The sequence below is a fragment of the Atta colombica genome, unplaced genomic scaffold (genome assembly GCF_001594045.1).
Source record: "Atta colombica isolate Treedump-2 unplaced genomic scaffold, Acol1.0 scaffold117, whole genome shotgun sequence".
Taxonomy (NCBI): domain Eukaryota; kingdom Metazoa; phylum Arthropoda; class Insecta; order Hymenoptera; family Formicidae; genus Atta; species Atta colombica.
Genome location: NW_017259203.1, coordinates 17,682 through 40,502, shown reverse-complemented (window position 1 = coordinate 40,502; position 22,821 = coordinate 17,682). Strand labels below are relative to the sequence as shown.

At 30.0% G+C, this 22,821-nt stretch overlaps 1 protein-coding gene across 2 annotated transcripts in view; it reads right to left on the bottom strand.

Moving 5' to 3' along the window:
* Positions 1 to 16,045, bottom strand: part of LOC108694194 (putative epidermal cell surface receptor) — a 62,814-nt gene extending 46,769 nt beyond the window's left edge. For both annotated transcript variants that reach the window (XM_018203545.1, XM_018203544.1), the window contains exons 1-3: positions 15,894 to 16,045; positions 2,093 to 2,647; positions 292 to 582 (exon numbers count right to left, since the gene is read on the bottom strand). In XM_018203545.1, coding sequence (XP_018059034.1) covers positions 292 to 582; positions 2,093 to 2,647; positions 15,894 to 16,017 — 970 coding nt within the window. In that variant the 5' untranslated portion in view covers positions 16,018 to 16,045. The remainder of the gene's footprint in view (positions 1 to 291; positions 583 to 2,092; positions 2,648 to 15,893) is intronic.
* Between the last annotated feature and the right edge of the window lie 6,776 nt (positions 16,046 to 22,821).

The window sequence follows — 22,821 nt, the reverse complement described above, 5'->3', positions numbered from 1 at the left end:
ACTAAACAATTAATGCTTTAGATATTTCCGCGTATTATTAACAGTAACGGAGATATTGACTTGTAATAGAGTTACTGAAACACCCTGTATAAATAGTTTATGCTATTTGTGATGTTGCTTAGACATATATTGTACGTATAATAATTACAAATTATGAAATATAATTTTTTCGTTCTATTTATATACAGCAGATAATATGCAAATTAAAATGTTAATAAATGTAAATGTCTATAAATAAATTAATGGCATTTTTGGAACAATAAGAAAAATAGAATCAAACAAAAGACATACCTAAACCTGCAGGACAGAAAATAAGGGCGCAACATGGTTCTTCAGCAATCAATTTTTCTTGACACATATGATTCTTAAGCTCTCTGCCCGCTTTAACGTAAGGATAAATACATAACGGTTGACAATTCATAATTCCATTCTCGGAGCATATGCACTTCTCTTCGCAGTCTCGGACAATGTTCTCACCTACTGAGTAAGTGCGATTTCCATGGATACATATTGATGCTTTCGGAAACAACATCGAAGAAATGTTTATGGCAGTTTCGTTATGTGATGCGATATACTCTCCACCTAGAGACAATTGATCAGATTGTTTAAGCTCTCAACGAAGACTCTCTTGAGAATTTTGGAAATGATTTCCAAGATTTTCCAAGATAAAAGCTATACATTTCGCAGATTATTTCCGTTCATGTCCATTCATGGAATGTCAACATTTCATGAACGTTATAGTTTATTTCATCAGGGCAAGAAGTAGCCTATTCCTCCTTTATATACCCTTTTATATGATCTTTTATAATTTAGAGATAGAGAGGAAGAAACAGAGTAGGGGAAGAAAGAAAGTAGGAGAATGAAGAAGTCAATCTTGAGTGATTGGGAAAATGTGATTTTCTACTGCTTCTTCTTCTCTGCTGTAGCCATTTTCTCTGTTTAGATTATTGGGATATTTTTGTATCTTTACAGTCTCTCTGTAGTTTCTTTGAAAGTATGATGTAGTAGTGGCTATCAGGGCCAGTGTTATAATGTAGTATCATGAAGCATACACACTCAAAATTTAGTGTCAAAATCCACATGAGAAATGGAAGAATTGGATTAAAAATCCAATATATGATACAAAAGCAGCTAAGGAACTGTTCAATTTGATCGTACTAAATAAAGATACAATTACGGTCTATGAACGACATAAATCATAACTTTGAAGCAATAAATAAATTCATTAGCAGGATTCAATAGAGAAAAATTTTGCAATTGCGAATGACATTAAAATTACAAAGAATAAATAAAAACAAAAAAAGATTATTATTTCTTTCGTAACGCAAAATCAAACAAATTCTTTACTCGATAAAAATCGCCGCGTACAAAAATCTTCACTGACATAAATAGCTATCATTCTTAAACGACTTGAAGGAATGCCACGATTTTTTTATCAAACTTGAAGAACATATGTATCAAAACTGAGCAAAGTAAACGGATTTGATTTAGTTTTTCCACGATTTAAAAAAAAAAATAAAATTCGGATACTTTTTGATCACAAAATATAACGAGCGTATATAAAAATTCTTTGATGGAATAACTTTAATTAATATCAAGTTGCTCCTAAGCCTGATAAAATGAACTGCAACATTCACACATTATCAAAATTTAGCTGCTTTAAATACATGTGCTTTATTTATATAAATTATGTGAATATTAATTATGTAATTATTTGAGATAGACCTTAAATGATGAAATAAAAGTTTAAAATTATCTTATGACTTCATCCAACATGAAACAAATCTTACTTTTAATTTCATATATTGAATATGAATTAAAAACAAAGTGAATTATATTTATTTCAAAAGTATGCTCACAAAGAGCATGTATTGTTGTAACAATAATCTTTTTGTAAATTGTTTAATTTACGAAATGTATTTTTAATATATTAATATAATTAATTTCGAATACGTTTTATATTTATATAATATACTTATATAATAGTTTTATATTTATATAATAATAATTTAGTAGTTTTTTCTACCTTGTCATAAATTATTAACAAGAATTGATATCTAAGAAAAAATTGATATCTGTTATTTATATTTACCTTCAATTTCTTTGTCATTCTCATCCATGCTGATGTCACTGAGATCTGTGATATTAGCGTGCAATGAATTCATTGGCTCTGAAGCAGTGATATTTAAGTCTCTGCCTCTTGATGACATTATCTCTTTCGTCATTGGAATCCCCACTGTCTTACTTGTCATATTCTGGACAGCACGATTAGTTGGTAACACCGTCTTCGTTATAGCGACTATTGGTACTCCGTGAAGAAGAAAGGGAGTCGTTATGTTCATAATGTTCATAGATTTTATTATCGCTGAAGATTGATTGATTTTTGTTTCAGGTAAAATCATAGGTAAAATCGGTGACATTACTGAAGTGTTGAAGTCTACAACTTCCTGCGAGTCATCATTGATGACGAATTTTTGGTATTTTTGATCGCCTTTGACTTTAAAGTCCGTTACAGACTTTTTCTTAGCTTCAGTTGTAATTTTGATGTCAGCTTCTTTTGTTGGATATACATTTTTTAATTCTGTTGTATCATTCCGCCATTCTGTATGAACAGACTGTACTCCTAGAATACCTTCGCCATTGTTATCTATTAGCAAAAAGAATATAATGTTTAAGAAATTTAAATATTTAGTAAAATTATTAGAAATATTTTACTTTTTTGAAATTATTAAATTTTTAATATATATCCGACACCCCCTATTCCCTCAAAAAATATTAATAATGTCTATGGAAAAATATATCGAAAAATATTACATTTGTGAATTGCATAATAGTAGCTAGAAGAACATGTTATATTTTTGTGTGAATTATTCAGATTCCAGGTTTTTCAGATTCAAGCGGCTATTTTCATACACAGCCTATCTTTTGGAACATTTTTCGGTAAAATTTCAGTATTTCAGAAAAATTTCAGTTTAATTTCAGCGATTTTTAGCTGAAAAATTCATTTTTAGCAAAATTTCAGAAAAATTCCAGCAAGAATTTCAGAGAAATTTCAGAATATTTTCAATTTAGTTTCAACGATTTGTCAGTGTTAGCTGAAAAATTCACTTTTAGAAATTTTAACAAATTTTCAACTCTTTTGTTGAAATATTCCAAAACATTATTGGAATAATTATTGGAATAATTTCAGCGAAATTTTTTGATCAGGGAATTTTCGTAAAAATGCACATTTTTTAGCAAATTCTTTTTATAGAATGCAAGAGATTGTAAAATATGATTACAATATCAGGATTTAAATATGCCTGACATACTATAAAATATAAACGTTTGATTTAAGGAGATAGCAAGAACTGCAAGCATAAAATGCCGAATGAGATAAGCCATAGATCATTTGGAAGGGAAAATTGAAAGAAAATACTTTAAGCCTAAGTGTCGCATTTTAACCCAATAAACAATTTTTCATGCATGAATATGTACAATTATGTACAAACATACATAAACTTGTATAAACATTCATAAACGTACATTATTATATATGAAATATATTCATCCTTCTATGTACATCTTTTCTTTTGTAAAATTACTTCTTAGTGTAATACTAATAATAATAATATGAAAACAATTTAAAAATAATTAAAAAAATAATTTTCGCATTATTTGTTTTTGAGAAATTGAAGTTTAGAGATGACAAATTGGAAATAAATATCCTTCATGTTTTTGAAATCTCCATTTTCATTGATTAATCTCGTGACTGTTCATGTCACAGCCATAAAATACTGTGATGCAAGTATCAGCTAGTGTTGTCAACTCTGCATTTTAAAACTCTCCAAAAATGTCTTAAAAATGTTTTAAAAAACTTTTGAAATAAGTTAAATTTTACGAATAATGTTTTAAAAGTAAGCTAATTAAAAATAAATTTTAATTATTTATTATAAAATTTGGACGTTTCCATACAATTTCATGAATGAAAATCAACGTAAAAAACATTTAAAATACAAATAGGATGAGTACTATGAAGTATATTATTTTTACAAAAACATTTTATGCTGTGAACATATTTAGAGGAAAATATAATTGATACTTTTTGTTTATTATTTTTTAAAATCCATTTATTTATATATTATAAAATATTCATGCTGGTGTGTGGCCTGTTTGTATTTAATTTGTATTTGATTTTCATCTTCAAAATTGTACAGCAATATTTAAATTTTATAATAATTAATAAATAATTCAAACTTCAAGAAATCACATTACTTATTACTATACATATATAATAAAAAATTAGTATTAGTATTTTTACTTAAAAAAGAAGAAAAGTAAATTACATTATAAAATATAATGTGAAAACATTAAAAATAACTAAAAAAATAATTTTCGCCCTATAAGTTTTTGAAAAACTTAAGTTTAGAGAAATGTAAAAAAATTGCTTATATATAATTATATATAAAATTGTACATAGGTAATTGTGTATGAACAATTACTTTTACATTTCTCCAAACTTAATTTTTTTCTACAACACACAATGTAAAAATTATCCCTTTAATTATTACTTAAAAAAAAAGTTAACGCTGCTGGGATTTAAACTCTTGTTGACCGAATAAGAAAAAGTATAATCATGCATCTTCAGCTACGCCAACTTTCTTACATATCAACGCACAATTATCATATAGAAGATTGAAAATTTAACCACAGTTTTATCAAAATCAGTCTGTTCACAATCCTTTTACAGTTCTAGTCCAAGCAATTTGCCCGTTCGAATTACCCAGTAAGCAAATATAACCAAATGTCAACACACTGAGGGTGCGGTCCTATGGTGACAGAATTGGCGCAATGCGGAATCAGCAGAATATTCATGCTTGGTCGTGGCTTCATTCCGCCAATTCCGATAAATGTGTTTTCCTATATCCCATGGAGTGGAACTTCCAGAATGCGCAATTAGCGCTGATCAATTACAAGAGTCTTCTCGTAGATTATTTTTATTAGATCAACTAGAGCGAATAGCGTTTGTCATTGGCTTGGGCATCTGTAAATTCCACTTCATGGGACATAGAAAACTAAATTTCTGCGGATCGAAAATCACACATACATACAGGATGGGCCATCTAGCGTTTGGAATTTCAACTACGATTATTTTGAGTTTGAAAGACATAATAACATTTATGACATATCAGAAATTTAGTTTTTTGTTTGAATTTATGAAATGAGTCGCTATACACTTGAACAAAATTGGGAAATCTTTTGCTGATCTGTCTTCGAAAATCGCATAATCAGCCAAAATGCTGATGTCAATTGGCCGTTCTCTCGCAACTGCGATTTGATTCCGCTGGACTATTTTTTATGGGGAACTGTCAAGGATGAGTTACACTAATCAGCCAGAAACGATTCAAGAATTAAAACATGAAATCAAAGTTGCCATCGATGAAATACGCGCCCATACAAAATGGAAAATGTACTGAAAAATTGGGTTGATAGAATGGGGTATTGTGCAGCCAGCCGTGGAAGTCATTTGAATGAAATTATATTTCATGTTTAATGGCAATGTACTACCTTTCCAATAAAGCCATAAACTTTGAAAAATATTCATACGTTTTTTTTTTAGAGCCAAATTAAATTCCAAATTTTAAATGGCCCATCCCGTACAGGGACATTGCCCCAACTTCATTTTGTATATCCATTTTGATTTTGATTTATATTTTCGCCTTTCTGTATATTATACAGAGTGATTCAGAAAAAACATTTAACGTCCTTAAAGTGTTATATTCCTGACTTAATTCTAAAATGATTTTTCCTTTGTGAAAATTTTGTCTTAGTTTTCAAATTACAAAAAGAAATATCGTATCACGGGCTGCATAGAGAAGACGGGGAAGAGCTCACGATTAGACACATGAGGCGCATACTAATCGGACGCATTCACATGTTTATAAAAACATGTTTCTTCTTTTCCCCTCTACTACATTATCTCTTTTACATGCTTTAAATATGATATCTACTATAAATATAAATATGATGATTTCGTTAAATTATAAATATGATACATACTACAAATAGGTTTGTTAAATTATAAATTAGAATGATAAAATTAAAATGAATATTGAACTCTTTTGTGTATCGGATTGTTTTTTCAACTACATTGATGAAATCGTCAAAAAAATAAAAGAGCGAAATTAGACAATAATTACATGCGAAAAACACGTAATTAAAATTATTATTGACATACAAATCAAACAATTACAAGACCACAAAAAAAATTTTTGAAGAGTACTTCGAAGCAGAAGAGGTGTTTCTTATAGATTTTGGGTCACTGAATTCGAATTCATAAGCCGTTTTGCTCCATCCACTTTCCAGTTAATCGTGAAAAATAATTATTTCAGTACGAATTTCTAAAAGCATTTCTTACAATTCGATTAAAAACTTGTTAGACTTAATTTTATGTCAATAGGCGTTACAATACTTGTAGCACACAATTATTGTCTAATTTCTCATTTTTACAAAAATTTCTTTAACAATTTTTTATCTATGCTATTGCACTCATAGCATTTTTTTTTTTATTACATACTTATGAGAAAAGCGATCGCACTTCTTAGTCAAAGAATTGTAAAAATAAAAACGTAAGCCAAATACACTTTAAAAACTTATTATTATTTTATAAAATTGTTATTACTTTAGATGTTCAATAATTCCATTTTGTTCTAGTTTCTTGAAACAGTCGAAGGAAAAAGTTTGGATGCACACCGTAATAGTGCTCGACACAACGGTTTACAATAAATAAATTTACTATCACTTTCTTCACTCAAATGTTAAATGCCTTCAGATATTATATAATAAATCACACGATGAATTTCTTCTTTTATAAATTGTTACGTTTCAACGTTATATTGACATTTCGATTACACTTATTTGATGAAACGAGGAATACGTTAACCAATTTATTAATTAATTACTGACAATCACAAATGATTATTCGGCGATTGAAAATCGCAAAGAAGAAAGAAACACGTCTGTAAGTCCGTATAACAACACAACATGTATTTACGTGTGGCAAGCAGCTGATTGATTTTCTTATGTGCAGTGAGTGCAGTGAGTGCAGTTCACGCAGTGCCTTAGTAATGCATGAACTGTACTCACTGCGCAGTGCATTGACTGCATTCATGACCAAGAAAAGCAGTCAGCTGCTTGCTGCACGTAAATGCATGGACGCTAACTATTTCTTCTTGTAATTTGAAAGCTTCAGACAAAATTTTCAAAAGAAAAATCATCTTAGAATTAAGTCAGGAATATGACACTTTAAGGACAAACGTTTTTTCTGAATCATCCTATATATACACATTCGTGTTCTGACCTATTTATCTGGAGATTTAATTAATTATCTTCGAGGTTATGTTCAGATTCCCACTTGAATGCTAACCAGATATTACTCCATTCTTGTTATTTACCAAATGTTAAACAAGGATTAAACATAACCCGAAAAGCATCTAGATGGGAATCCAAACATCACGCTTCAGTATGTTAATTAATCATGCGCTTGTAAGAGACATTTTCTCCATTTAAACCAGCTTAACAAGGCTAATTTTTATGAGTATACATATGTACATGTACGCACACATGCAGGCATCGGCGGAATCCGCAAAAGAAATAAATTTGCGCAACAGAAAACGGCGGAATCGGCGGAATGTTGCGGAATTGATCACGAGCGTTCCGCCAATTCCGTATTCCGCACCATGGGATCGCATTCTGACAATAGATTAATCAAGAAATGTCAGCAGATTGACTTCATTTGAAGTCGCATTTTGCTTCCATTTTGTCAATAGTATCTGTTAAATATTCTATGTCAATTGATAGCAGAAATCAAATAGAATATTTGACATTCTATATCAGGAAATTGGCAATAGAAATCGAGCAGGATTTGCACAATACTGACAGCAAAAATAAGAGATTTTGCTGTTTTTTAGGTATTAAAATTGTAACATTATCAGTCTGAAAAAATTTCTTAAAATGAAATTTAATTTCTTTTTATTTTGAAGAAATAATTTTAAAAAATTGTATTAATAAATTGTATTAATAAAATTGTATTAATAAATTAAATATATTTTATTCATATTAAAGCTGAAATATACAAATAAATACATATACATCATATTATTCTACAATTTTATATTATATTACAGAACAGAGAGAGAGAGAGAGAGAGAGAGAGAGAGAGAGAGAGAGAGAGAATCAATCTGCTTGATTTTTACCGTTAGTCTGCTAGATTTCTATCATTAGATCGTGTGCAAATCCTGTTTGGTTTCTGCGCCGTCAGATTCTGTTTAATTTCTACTAGCATAGAATGTTAACAGATGCTCAATAAAACAATATGCGATCTCAGATGAGACCAATCTGCTAACATTCTTTGATCAAATCTGTTACTATTCTGTCGATATTTTGCTAACATTTTGCTTACCAGTTTCTGTTTGAAATTTGTCTCTCAGGCATCAAAAATCTTATAACAAACTTTGCTCAAAATCTATCTTTGCAAGTTTGATTAACTGGGTAGTTATGGCTTACTTCATTTGCATTTTACAATTCTTGCCATCTCCTTATAAGGAGAAGTTTCCAAGAATACTAGTAATGAAATTACTTGAAATTTTTTAAAAATCTAGACTCATGCGTGTAACACTACAGATACCGCTCACGTACTATCAATAACGCTCAGAAAGTGGCAAGTTCTGTCAAAAGGGATGCAGATTGTATTATATATGTGTGTGTGCGTTCAATTGCGGATGAAAGGAAATTGGAATTGAAAAGAAATATTTGAAAGATTATGAAAAATTAATAATAATAACATTCAATGAAGTCTATTTGTTCAATAAAATCGCTATAAATCGCAAATGTGAGCAAGTTATCGGAAATCACTTATCAACATATTAATAATAAGCTTGTTTTCTAATTGAAAACAGTCAGTGTATTTTAATTTCGATGAATTAAAAGTATATTCTTCCATGTTATTTTGAAAAAGTATAATAATAATAATAATAATAATAATTGTATAATAATAATAATAATATAGGCTATACAGTTTTGTTGCTACATGTGATATGAGTTTTGATAATATGAGATTGTGGTCAGAACTAAGAATAGGAATTGAATTAAACCAATGTTTTTTCCAACATCTTGTTTGTACTGATCTTGTATTGATGACAAGTTTTTGTTTTTACAGATATATATACTTCATTTTTTTAAACTATTGCGTAATTATTTCATTAAATACTTTAATGTCAACGTATGAAGTAAATAAAAAATGGATAAATATGTATAGAATAAGGCCGCCACCTCCAATAATCCTGAGTGGCTTCCAACAGGTTTTAGGTGACGGTCACTGTTCATTAAAAAGTTATTTTAAAAAATTTGAAAAATGATATCTCGATCTTTTCTACTAAATGAAACAAAAATTTTCTACTTTAAAATATATTTTATGACTTTCTACGCGACGCAAAAGCCACCCAATAAAAATATATGGTCATATTGTAGTGTTGGTTAGATTTTGGAGGGGGCACTCCCTTCTATACAGCATCGATTGTTGCGGAAAATTTTCAGAAATGTTTCAATCTTTCACATGTATAACAATTCTGAAAGAATTCTGTCATATGAAATGTTTTAACAGAAATGTTTCTAAAATTTATTATATGCAATAAATTGAAAAACATATTCAAACAGAACAAAAATTATCATGATGTTAAAATAGCTCCATAATGTTTACTTTAAAAATCATTTTTTGATCAATCACGATTCAATTTAATCATTTTGATGTTATCGTGAGTTGTGCTACTTTAAGGCTCCTGAGTATTTAGTTAAGAATTCTGTGTTGACGTAGACATAGAATCAAATGGCGGTAGACGAAATCGGTAGCCACACATTTAACCACGAACCTATGTACACTCAAGGACTTCAATTCTTTCCTTCGGAAATTTTCACAAACTGATTTTTCACAAAAATGATCACTTTTCTACATTAATGTTCATAGTCTGTGCGGCATGACTAAACCTTATCATTTACAATTAAATTTGACGTAAAGACGAAATAATTTGAATTTTTGGAAGTTTTAAAAAAATACCGAGAGAAAAAATCGAAGTCCTTAGCTGTACAATATATACGTATGCTCGCCTTCGGCGAGAATGAATGAGATAGTGAGCTCCTTCTCACACAATTCACTTGTTTCAATTGACCAAAAATGTTTTTTCGGCAATCTCGGCCGCTCGGCGGCTCTCAGCCACTCAATAAGGGGCGAGGAGCATTTTAAATAACATATAAACATTTTAATCGTAGAAAGCCAAAGTGAATCAGCATAGATTGTTGATGTGCAAAAATATCTTATATTCAGAAATGAAATAAAATTACAGAATTTCCGGAATAAGAACTTGTATTATAAATAATCCTTGAAGAAAATGACTTAAAGAGATTAATTGCGGAATAAGAAATTATTATTATGGATAATTCTTTCTGAGGATGACTCAAAAAGGAATCGAAATGTCAATTTTCTATTGTATTGTGCGTCGAAATCAAATCAAGGTTTATATAATAAATTAAATAAATATAAGATAATCTAATAAACTCCTTCGTAAACATTGATTCCCACAGCCGTTATTATTATTTTTTATTAAAATTACAGACGTTTCGACCCTTATTATTGGGTCATCTTCAATGTAAGTTTGAAAAAATTTTATGTAAATTTGAACATGTACTGATCGCTTATTATTGTATTTCGTCAATATAATAAATATAAAAATTGTCTGTTATAACTTTTAACTATTTAAATACTCAAACGAATTACATCTGCAAAATACAATAATATGAAAAATAATAAAAGACATAAAATACTAATACAAAAAAATTATTTAAAAAACTGGATACACTTACATTACATATTGACGATGATCAGATAATTTAGATTGTGCGTACAGTAAGACATTTCAAGAGTGAAGAGATCAAATGAAATTATGAAACGTTAATAAGTGAAGGAAAAGTATAATAAATATAAGGAAAATGAAAAGTCAAACGAGTTATAATAACAAGTATACGTATTAAAAATAAAATTTGGAAAAATCATTCTTTTTAAAATAACTCATGATATAAAGAATCCAACATTTCAGTATCTTATAAATTTAAACCATTTTCTTGTTTCTTAATGTAAATAGACTCTGAGATTAATCGCTTGTTGTAATTCTTTTCTTCATCTAAAATCTTAATATTTGTTCCAATCAAATTCGTAATTAAATTCCATCTATATTCCGTAATAACCGTGTGTTCATTAATATATCTATTGATGCTCTGACACCCTAGTTTTTAATAATCTTTTCGTTTGGCCTACGTATGTGAAATGTTATAATCAGAACAATTAATAATTTTATATACTACGTTAGAATGTTAAAAATAATGTAATTTGACTTTTTGAACTCTAATGAAAGAATTTAAATGTAACCACGTAAGCCGAGCTAACAGTTTTGTTATTTTTGAAAAAAATCTTTTGAATTTCTTTGATTTTGACAGAACATAGGAAACAGTAAAAAAGGTTGTTAAAGACTGCAGATTGTGAATTTTTATTTGTACTAATTTCGTTGCTGTTAAATTGTTTAAATTTTACATAAAGTCTTTTTTTGATATAATTAAATATTATTGAGAAGGTATCCGTTATTCAATAAAATGTCTATTACTAATCGAAAGTTTTGTTCATGAAAACTAAAGTGTGATAATAGTAACGGATTCCGTCCGTTAGATCAAAATCGTTCCCACTTTCTGTCACATTGGATGTCACGAGAAATAATTTAAATATCGTGTCGAAAAAGTTGGTTTGTGATACTAATCGTATATAACAGAGTTTTATCTTTCTTTATTAGTGTTACATCAAGAAAGTTTAAACTATTACCAAGCTCTACTGTAAATTTTAATTTAGGATGAAAACTATTAAAATTACTTACAATCATATCAATGTATACAATGTTTCACTCTTGAATTGAGAGTACAATGTCATCAACATATCTATAATACGTTTCCAAAAAGAACGTGATTTTTTAGTAATAAATCGAAAAAATACAAATTCAAGAAAAGAAGAACTAAAAATTTCAATTATTTTGCGAAACATTTGGTTAAGCTATTGGTTTATATCTCATCGAGCTACTCAGATTAAAAAAAATAATTTCTACGTCAATTTATTGCTGAGAAAATGTAAATTTAACAAATTTTAATGCACGAAATCAGATACGTGCGAATCGGCCCGATTAGATCTTCCCTCGACCGCGCGCCGGCTTCGTCCACTCCACCCGACGCGCTGCCACGCTCGCATTTCTCAACTTTCCAATGATTTTAAACAAACTTTTTCAGCAGCAAAAAATATGAGAATTTTTTAACAACAAATTCAATTTTTCCTTGACAAATTGGTATTAGATGGAATTCTTAATCTTAAAAATTAGAATGATTTTTTGAAAAATATTGTTATCTCGGCTCCTAATAATTGGAGGATAACTTTTTATAGTATTATTAAAAGTAGCGTATAAAATATTTGAGTTCTATTTAAATCTGCAAAGTACTGAATGACAAAATGACTCCCAGCTGCGCAGCTATTGTCTAATAATACCGTTTTTGCATTACAATGGTGTGGACAAAAAATTATTTTGAAAATGAATGAATAGAAACAATATGAGTAATTAAATTAGTGATTTGTTCGATGTACACTATTCAACAAAAAAATAGGGAACACTTTAGAACACGCTTAAAACTGCGCAATATATATTGCGCAGAACGCCACAACTCGGTGAAAAATTAGATAAAAAAAATCAAAAAAACTTGAAATCTCTACTTTTGAAATCTACTTTTGAAAGATAAATTGATATTTCAATCTGACTGATTCTTTATGGAGATATACGGACACAAATGGATACCTGTCAAATCTGAAAATTTTGTAAAGATCTATAATGTGAAATAAAAATCACACAAAAATATGGTTTATGGCAATCGAAAGAGTGAATCTTTATTTTCAATTTGCTTTTTTATTGAATACTGTACGATTTTTCTTCACCAAATTATTGAACGTTGAAGCAAAAGTGATCATTTTTGTTTCAATGTTCAATAACAGCACTCAAAAAAGCAAATTGAACCTTTATAAAATTTATACAAAATTTTCAGATTTGATGGTCTATTTATGTCCGTATATTTCCATAAAGAATCACTCACATTGAAATATCAATTATCGATTTCGAAAGTAGAGATCAAGCTTTCAAATGCTTTTTTAATTTTTTATCTACGATAATTTTTCACCGAGTTACGGTGTTCAGAATATTGTATAATTTTGAACGTGTCCTAAAGTTCCTATTTTTTCCTATTTTTTATTCAGTAGTATATTTAATTTAAAATCAATGTACGGTGACCATTCAGAAAAAAATGCTTACGACAAGAACTTAGAAGAACAAAATACTTCACTAAGTAACGTCTTTTATGTTTAAATTAAGAATAGGAAATCGTAAAGGTTTAATATTATTTAAGAAAAGATTTATCGTGAGCAATAATTCTTTAGAACAATTATTGTTACGTACTTAATCGAGAAGTAACATTTTTTTATACATATTATTCTACACTTAATATTGAATTGTGATAACAAATCAGTTAAACCAAGATATATTGGGCTTTTTTTTTATAAGATCGAATGGTGATAGTACAAACGATCAATCATCAGTCTTACACTTTAAGTATAGAAACGTTACATATTAGAAAAATTTTCGACGGTCGAAAGCTGGATCTTTAATGATTAAATAATTCAATATAAATTCGTATATACAGGATGTTTCATTTTAATCGCCTTAGCGATAACTCGAGAAGGAGGTGGGATTAAAAAAAAGTTTCAGACAAAAGTTATGTGACACAGATGGAGGGAAGCACAAGATGGTATTGTGGATTTGATCGTGAGTATAATATTGTCAGAATAAGGAATTGAATTTTTTAAATAAAACTCCCCCATTTTTCATTGCATATTTTCGTAGCTTGTATCTTCTGTAAAGTTTTTCAAAACACTATAATAAAATATTTTTTCATTAAGTAATTTTCGAGTTATAAGGCTTAAAAATTACAGTACCGTCAATATTAGCATTACCTAAAATTGCTAGCTAAAACTCTTGAATGTTATTCAGAATCATGACCTGGATAATATTTGTCAAGATCAAGGCCATTGAAAGTTGTACCTCTTATTTTCATTTTTGCGTAAAGATGAATTTCTAGTGTAAAATGAAAATAAAATAAAATAAAAATATATATAGTATTTGATATATATAAATGAAAAAAATATTGAAAAATATATATATTGATTATTGCAATAAATATTGCCACATGGTAGTCGAGATAGTTATTGACACCCGCCTAAAAAGTAGCCAGGTCCTAGTTTATTGCATAAGTGTTTATTTTTGTTTTACTTCGGAAACTGGATCTTTAATGCTTAAATAATTCAATGTAAATTCGATAGAGAAGGAGAAAATGATAAGCCCGACGATTAGTATTTTGATGATTTGATACATAGTAAAAAAAATTGTGTATTTGTGTTAGAAACGGTCCACTTATGTTTTTATTAACAGTTTGTGTTGAATTTCAATATATTCAAATGTTAATTTGATATGTGATTATGTTATTTAAAGATTATGTATTAAATTGATATTCAACATTTCTTAGGGTCAAAATGACACAATTTATGAGTAAGTGAAATAACGTAAAAATAAAGTGTTTTTAAATTCTAAGATGAATGAATAAAATGTGGGTTAATTTAACATATATAAATGTTAATTTTATTGGAAAAAATATGTTTTTTCGGTTTGTTTACAAACAGTTACTGTCAGTATTCTTTTCTTTGTGATCATTTTTTTACATTATATCTGTATTATTTTCTAATATATTCATCTTATGTTAAATGAACACAAAAATTTGAGTAAATCTTTTGAAATATGTGAAATATGTTATATACAACACAAATTTTTCAAAAATAGATTCAAAATTTATCAAATAGACGTAAATATTGTTCGGTATTTATATTTTTAAACATTTAATAAATTCAAATAAGTAAAATTATTCTTAATTAAACTTTCATTGAATAAAACGGTGTGCAATTGTTATACTGAGCTATTGATACAAATAAATATCTCACGAAGTATATTATTGGGAATTATATATAAAGAAACATAATATCAAAACTGATTGTTTTTAATTAATCTGATCTAACGCAAATATGGCAAGAGAATCTGAGCGCATTTTCTACACAGTCATTAAGATCTCCGGCTGCTTCACGCAAACTTGCGCGTTTCACTGCTTTAATGAATGCGTGTTATTATTAAAATACATATCCCGATGTCTTTCTTAAAATTAAGAAGTAAAGTCTAAGGAAATTATAAACTTCCCTTGTTTTCATTATTAGTATTTACATTATTAGTATTTAGTATTTTCATTAGTATTTATATTTTTATTTACATATATAACTCAAGCATATATTTAAGGGATATAAAAAGTATAAAAAAAATATCTTTAAAAAATCTAATTTTTTAGACATAGGAATTGTTAGATTTTAGATTCAGAAATTTAAATAATTTTTAAAAAGAGAGAATAATCTTATAAATTTTTTTATGCAGATATAATGATCATAAGAGGACAAGATCTTATTTTTTAAGACTTTTTACGAAGATGTGATATTTTTTACTGGTATTGCTTGTACATATTAACAAATTTAATATTATAATTAACGTGCCCATTTTTGTTTATAAAATATGATTTTTGAATGATGATTTGAAAATACTTTTTTATACTAAAATTTTTTTATCGCTATTTTTTATTAATATACAATTTAAGATTCTTTCTTCAATCAGAATGAGTTTTTTTTCTTGAGAGCTTACCGGATAACGTAGTAATTTCAGTATTGACGGCAGTTAAGGAAAAAGTGACTCTGCCTAAGAGGCAGAGACTCAGCAAGAAACATCTTTTCTGGATACGCATCCTACCACATTCTTCTATACCCATAAACACTCGTTCGTTTATGCGCACTCACTAATTCTTCAACAAAAAGATCAGATGATTAAGAAAAAAATACAAATCAAGAAAAAAATATAAATCCACGTTTTTATCTTCAGTGAGTTGCTGCCCGCGATCAACAACGGGTGAACCAACAACGAGGGAACAACGGACAATCCGTGACTGACTGAAACGAGTTTCAGAGTCCTGAATAGCGAGGAGAGAAAGAGAGAAAGAGAGAACAATCCACTTCGTATGTACGTATGTATGAACGGGTCGGGGGAGAAAGACGGGGAAAGAGAGAGAGAGAGAGAGAGAGAGAGAGAAGAGGGAAGGAATTTGCAGAGTTTGTAATTCTCGAAACACTGCCGGAGACACCGCTGAAAGCACGCGTGTACGGTGACCGATTGACTGCCGCTCTCTCTCGTTTCGTTGGCGATCCGTGCCGAGGCCGAAGCTGTAGTGCTGTACAACGGTGAACGGGATTCGCCTTCTTTGACGAGTTTCGCATTGGCCTACCTCTTCTTTGTGTGTCTCTTCTACCATGAGCCATACGGCCACATTAACCTTGCTACAGGTCGTACATATTTGTACTAGCGCCATATAAACGCCTCAGGCTTAATATGCCAAGTATATATTTTGAAATAATTTTTAAAACTACTATATTTTGTTTAGAAAGTCGGAATCGTGATCACTACTCAAACAGCACAAAATATTTATTATTTTTATAAATATTTATTTATTATTTATATTTTGATAAATATTCGTAAACATTCTATTTGTCTTTTTAAAATATACATAAATATTTTATACATATTTTATATAAGTTTAATTTATTCGAAATATTATTAAAATACAGATTAAATATTTTATACAATATCTGTAATAGATATAAGAAAATATTTCTAATATACAGTGCCAGTCAAAAGTTCTAAGTCAAAAAATAACTTCTGAGTGGTTCGAAATATAGATTGAAGCTTATAGAAATACAATGGAATAATAAAATCTATTATTTAATCTTGAAAGTATCTACCTTAACACTTTCGAAAGGCAGGGGAGAGAAGGATTGGCTAATCTTAAATGATATTGATTGAATTCGTTTGAAAGAGCTTTTCAGAATAAATAAAAAAAAGAGAATAATATAAGGTGATTTTCTACGATTTTTTTCACATTATCGAGATTTTGTGATAATAAGGGCCCACGACGAGTATGTGACCCACTGTGAGAAAGGTAAAAAGTCTTGCAGGCACGTTTTCGGAATGATGTGTTTCTAAGTGGGCGGAGGGAAGAGAGAGAGAAAGAGAAAGAGAAAGAGAGAGAGAGGGGGGGGGAGGTGGGAGCGCGCGCGCGCACGTGTGTGTGTGTGTGTGTGTGTGTGTGTGTGTCAACGATGTGGGCAGAGATTTAATGCAAATGAAATGAGTTTACAATTTTATTCAAATTTCACATAATAGACAAGTATAATAGACAAGTATAATAGATAATGTCGTTTTTTGAAAGAACATTAATTACTGAATTTCATATCAAATTTCGCAGGCATACAGATATTTGAAAAAGTATTTGATCTTTGAGTATTTAAAAGGCATTCGACTTACGGAAAAAATTGTAAAGTGCCATCGGGTGCTAGCTAAATGAAATAGCTAAATGAAATATTGAAAATAACAGATCTATCTCCGATGACCTTGATCTTGATATATGTTATCATGATTATGATTCTGTGACCTCCGACAAGTTTTAATTGGCGATCGTCCCTCTTTAAAAAGTTATAAATAAAAAAAATTTAAGAAATAACATCACATTTCCGTCTCTTTCCATATAATTTTTGTTGGTAAATATTGAAACGGACTCACCTTCAATGGCATATTGACATATATTGTCAAGATTAAGGAAATAATTTCTCATATAATTTTTATTTTTAAAACAGAAATTTGTTTTTAAAAGCAGAAAATTTATTATTTTGTCACAATTTTTCAAAAACTTTTCTCTACTTTAACCCTTTCATTCGAGCATCATATATGGCATCCATGCGATGATCTGTGTGTGTCTATGAACACCGAATATATACAATATCCATGATCTGTGGGTATGAGCGCCGGATATACAGGATGTCCCATTTTAAATGACGACCTAAAATTTCTCTTGAAGTTTTAGAAAAAAATGTTTCAGACAAAAGTTATGTGACTTCAAGGGGAACTATAAGAGAGTACCATTGATTTGACCTTGAGTGACGTAATCAAGGTCAGAATAAGGTTACTTTGAATTTTTTAACGGAATCTCCTATTTTTTATTATATTTTTATAACTTATCATGAGACCTTTCCAAAACTCTATAACAAAATATATTTTCATTAGATACTTTTCAAAGCTTGCAAGTTACAGCACTGCCGGTATTTGCATTACCCAAGATGTCCGACCGATGGCTAAAATCATTTAAATGTTGTTTAGAATCATTTGTTTCAGGATATCATTTGTTAAGATCAAGGTTATTGAAAATTGTTTCTCTTATTTTCATCTTTGCATTGAAAATTCACTTGTATATAAAAATGAAAATAAGAGAAATAATCTTCAATGACTTTGATCTTAACAAATAGTATCCAGGATATGATCCTGAACACAAGTGATTTAGAGCGAACAGCTTGAATAATGCAAATGCCAGCGATGCTGCAACTTGCAAGTTTTATAGCTCGAAAAGTATTAGGTGTACAACTTTGCTTCCGCCGTTTTCCTATAGATGGCTTTAGCGGTAAGTGGTGGTCGAAATAAATAGATCATAGACGTCATACAATAAACTTGGGCATCTGTCAACATAACCCCATAGAAACATTAGTCGATTTGTGTCTGCATCATAAAGTTATTCTCGATTAAAAATGTCAGTTTACGAGCCAAATTCTCATCATTTGCGGGAGGTTTTAATTTTTTGCTTCAATATGAAGAAATCTGCGGCTAAGGCTCATCGAATATTCTCAAATACTTATGACCGCTATTAGTGAAAGAATGTGTCGTGAGTGGTTTCAACGCTTCAAGAACAGTGATTTTGACGTCCAAGGTCATGCTCTGTATTTGGTGGGACCAACTCGGCATAGTGTATTATGAACTGTTAAAACCGACAATCACAGGCGATCGGTATCGAACGCAATTGATGCGTTTGAGCCGAGCATTGAAAGAAACGGTCGCAATACAACGAGAGACACGATAAAGTGATTTTACAGCATAACAATGCTCGACCCCATGTTGCGAAAGTGGTCAAGACATACTTGGAAACGTTGAAATGGGAAGTCCTACCCCACCCGCCGTATTCTCCAGACGTTGCTCCCTCTGACTATCACTTGTTTCGATCAATGGCATACGGCCTGGCTGACTAGCACTTCCGGTCTTATGAAGAAAAATTGGATCGATTCGTGGATAGCCTCAAAAGATGACCAGTTTTTTCGACGCGAGATTCGTACGCTACCCGAAAGATGGGAGAAAGTAGTGGCCAGCGATGGAATACTTTGAATCATAAATGTATAACCAGTTTTTTACAATAAAGCCTCGAATTTCGGAAAAAAAACGGCGGAAGCAAAGTTGTACACCTAATACTTAATAAAAAAATATTTTATTATAGTGTTTTGGAAAGCTCTTGGGATGAATTACAAGAATATGTAATAAAAAATAGGTTTCGTTTAAAAAATTCAAAATGACCTTGACAACGCCACCCAAGGTCAAACCAATGGTACCATCTTATATTTCCCTCGAAGTCATAGAACTTTTGTCTGAAATATTTTTCTCTAAAATGTATTCAAGAGAAATTTGAGGTCGTTATTTAAAATGGGACACCCTGTATATGGTATCCATATGATGACCTGTATGGGTATGAGCGTTGACGGTTATTCACACGTTTCACTCTATTTATGCAAAGTATATTTGCGGCAGGCTTTTTCGTACAGCAGGATCATGCTCGCGGCGGATTTTTCCATACAGCAGGATCATACATGCGGCTGCATATAGAAATTGGTTAAAATTAATTTAATGTTAATAAAATTATTAACATTGTTCATTCGTTTTGCTGGTATCGTTTATGTCTACAAAAGTCGCTTCGTGTAGAAGTCATGCACTCCGTAGCAGGGGAGGGGGGGAAGAGTTACTTCTAATACCTGATAAACAAGATCAGTAGTAATACCAAAATGTAAATATTACCTTGAAATAATTCTGATTCTATATATAATATATTTGTACAATATCCATCATATAGGTGTCATATATAGAAAATAATGAAATTTTAAATATGAAATTTAATTTAAATATATTGGGAGTGTGCATTAATTTTAAAGGATTTTTTGATAAAAATACGGCTTTATTGAAAAAAATGATTGCAAATTGATTATTCAAAATATTGTTCATCGCTAGCCACTACTTTTTCCCATCTTTCTGGTAATAAGATTTCATGAAAGAACGACATATTTTTTGAGACTATCCATGACTCATTTTTTGGTATCTTCATAAGAATGGAAGTCAGACAGGCCATAAATTATCGATTGAAATAGGTGGTAATCAGAAAGAGCAATATTTGGAGAATATAGCTGTGACATCCCAGTTAAGCACTTTTAATGTTTCCTTGACCGGTTTCACGACGTGTGGTGACAACGAGCGTTGTCGTGCTGGAAAATCACTTTGTCTTTTCGCGTAATCTGGCTATTTTAATGCTCGGTTCAATTGCATCAATTGTTGTTGGTAGCGTTCCCTAGCGAGTTTCGTTGTGTTGGAGCAGCTCATAATACATTACACCCAATTGATCTCACCAAATATAGAGCATGATCTTGGCGCCATGAATATTCGGCTTTGCCATCGATGATGGTTCGCCTGTGCTATGATTTTTTGCGCTTCGAATTATCGTTACGTATCGATTTTTCATCATCCGTCATGATACGATGCAAAAAACTTTTTCTTCTGTGTCTTTGAAGCAACAATTCACAGGTCTTCATTTGCGTTTTTCGATGTTCCTCGGCTTCAACTCGTACAACACCCAATTTCCTTGCTTTTGAATCATTCCTTCAAACGTTTGGAAATCGTTGATTAATCAACATTTAATCTTTCTGCAAGTTCTTCTTGCGTTTGACTCGGGTCTTGATCGAGTAAAACTTCCACTTCAAATGTTTTCGGCTGGTTTCTGGACGTTCTTTGTTTTCCGTGTTAAAATCACCTTTTTTATAGCGTTGAAAAGTACTCACATGTTGAAATCAATGGAATATAATCACCATAAACTTCCGACAGCATTCGTTAATTTTCAGCAGTACTTTTCTTCAAATAGAAGCAAAAAAGCAAAGCTTCCCGCAAATTGCATCTTATTGATACAAAATTCGACATATTAAATGCTCAAAAAAACAATGTTGTTTACACTTCGACACACTGAAAATTAAATCTACATGGTATTTTGAACATAAAGATAGCAACAATATGGCCCGATGCGATAGTATTACGCCATCTCTTGAAAATCTCCTTTAAAATTAATGTACTCCCATATAATATATCTCATAAATATTAGGTGTGGGAAAAAGTTCGTGGCGTTTTTCCCGTTAGATGGCATTAAAAAAACGCCACGAACTTTTTCCCACACCTAATATATCTCGAAAACTATACGAAACCGCTGATTAATTTATAAGGAAAAATTAATCAGTATCTTCACCTTTATAACATGCAATATATTTATATATAACATATGTTAAGGTCAAGGTCATTGAAGAGATATCTCCTAATGTAAAGTTAAATATTACCCTAGAACCTATTATATCTGCAATAGAATATGCAATGTAAACTATATCTAAAGAACATTTTCTGAAATCAACCCTGCTGGAAAAATTTTACTGAAGTTATTCTACGTTTTGGAACATTTTTCTGTAAAATTTCAACATTTAAAACAAATATCAGCGATTTTTAGAAAAGATTCATTTTTATCAAAATTTTAGCAATATTTTAGCAAAAATTTCAGAAAAATTTCAATAAAATTTCAAAGAAATTTCAGAGTAAGTGAAATTTCAGTTCAATTTCAACAATTTTTCAGTTAACTGAAAAATTCACTTTCAGTCAAATTTCAGCAAATTTTCAGTAATTTTGATGAAATATTCCAAAATGTGGAATAATTTCAGCGAAATTTTTTCACCAGGAAAAATTGAAGTTAATATCAAAGCAGATTTGGTAATAGCAATATGATGACATATTTATACCAAATGCAGATCAAATCTGTAATCAAATATGTCAACAGAATGATACCAAATACAAACAATTTGGTTTTATTGCTGAAATATTGTCATGTGTATCTTACAATGTGATGATAATGAATAATTATTAATCCATCTCGTGGCACCGTATGACAATGAATCTTGATTTTTATCGATAATTTGTAATATAGTTAGGTCAGCAAGATTTGCTTAACTTTTGTCGTAATATTGTTGTTAAATTACTTATAAGCCTTGTTTGACTTTTGTCGACATTTATTCTCATGCTCCTTACGTGTCATCAACTTACTTTTTTGAATACAAAATTTGCATCAAAAATGCCTTTTACTATATTTTAAAAATTTGTAGTAAGATTTTAAAAAATTTGTTTTTGATAGAATTTGGCTATCTCTCTCCCTCCTTCTCCCTTCTCTCTCTCTCTCTCTCTCTCTCTCTCTCTCCCTCTAAGATGTATTTAGGATGTTTGCTAATAGTTAGCAATAATAAAGTATTAGCAATAATAAAGTATGTTTGCAGCAAATTGGTAAATATAAACTGTTGTCAACATTTGCGATTGCGGAAAAAGTTATAGTGATATATAATTGTATATAATTATATTTAAT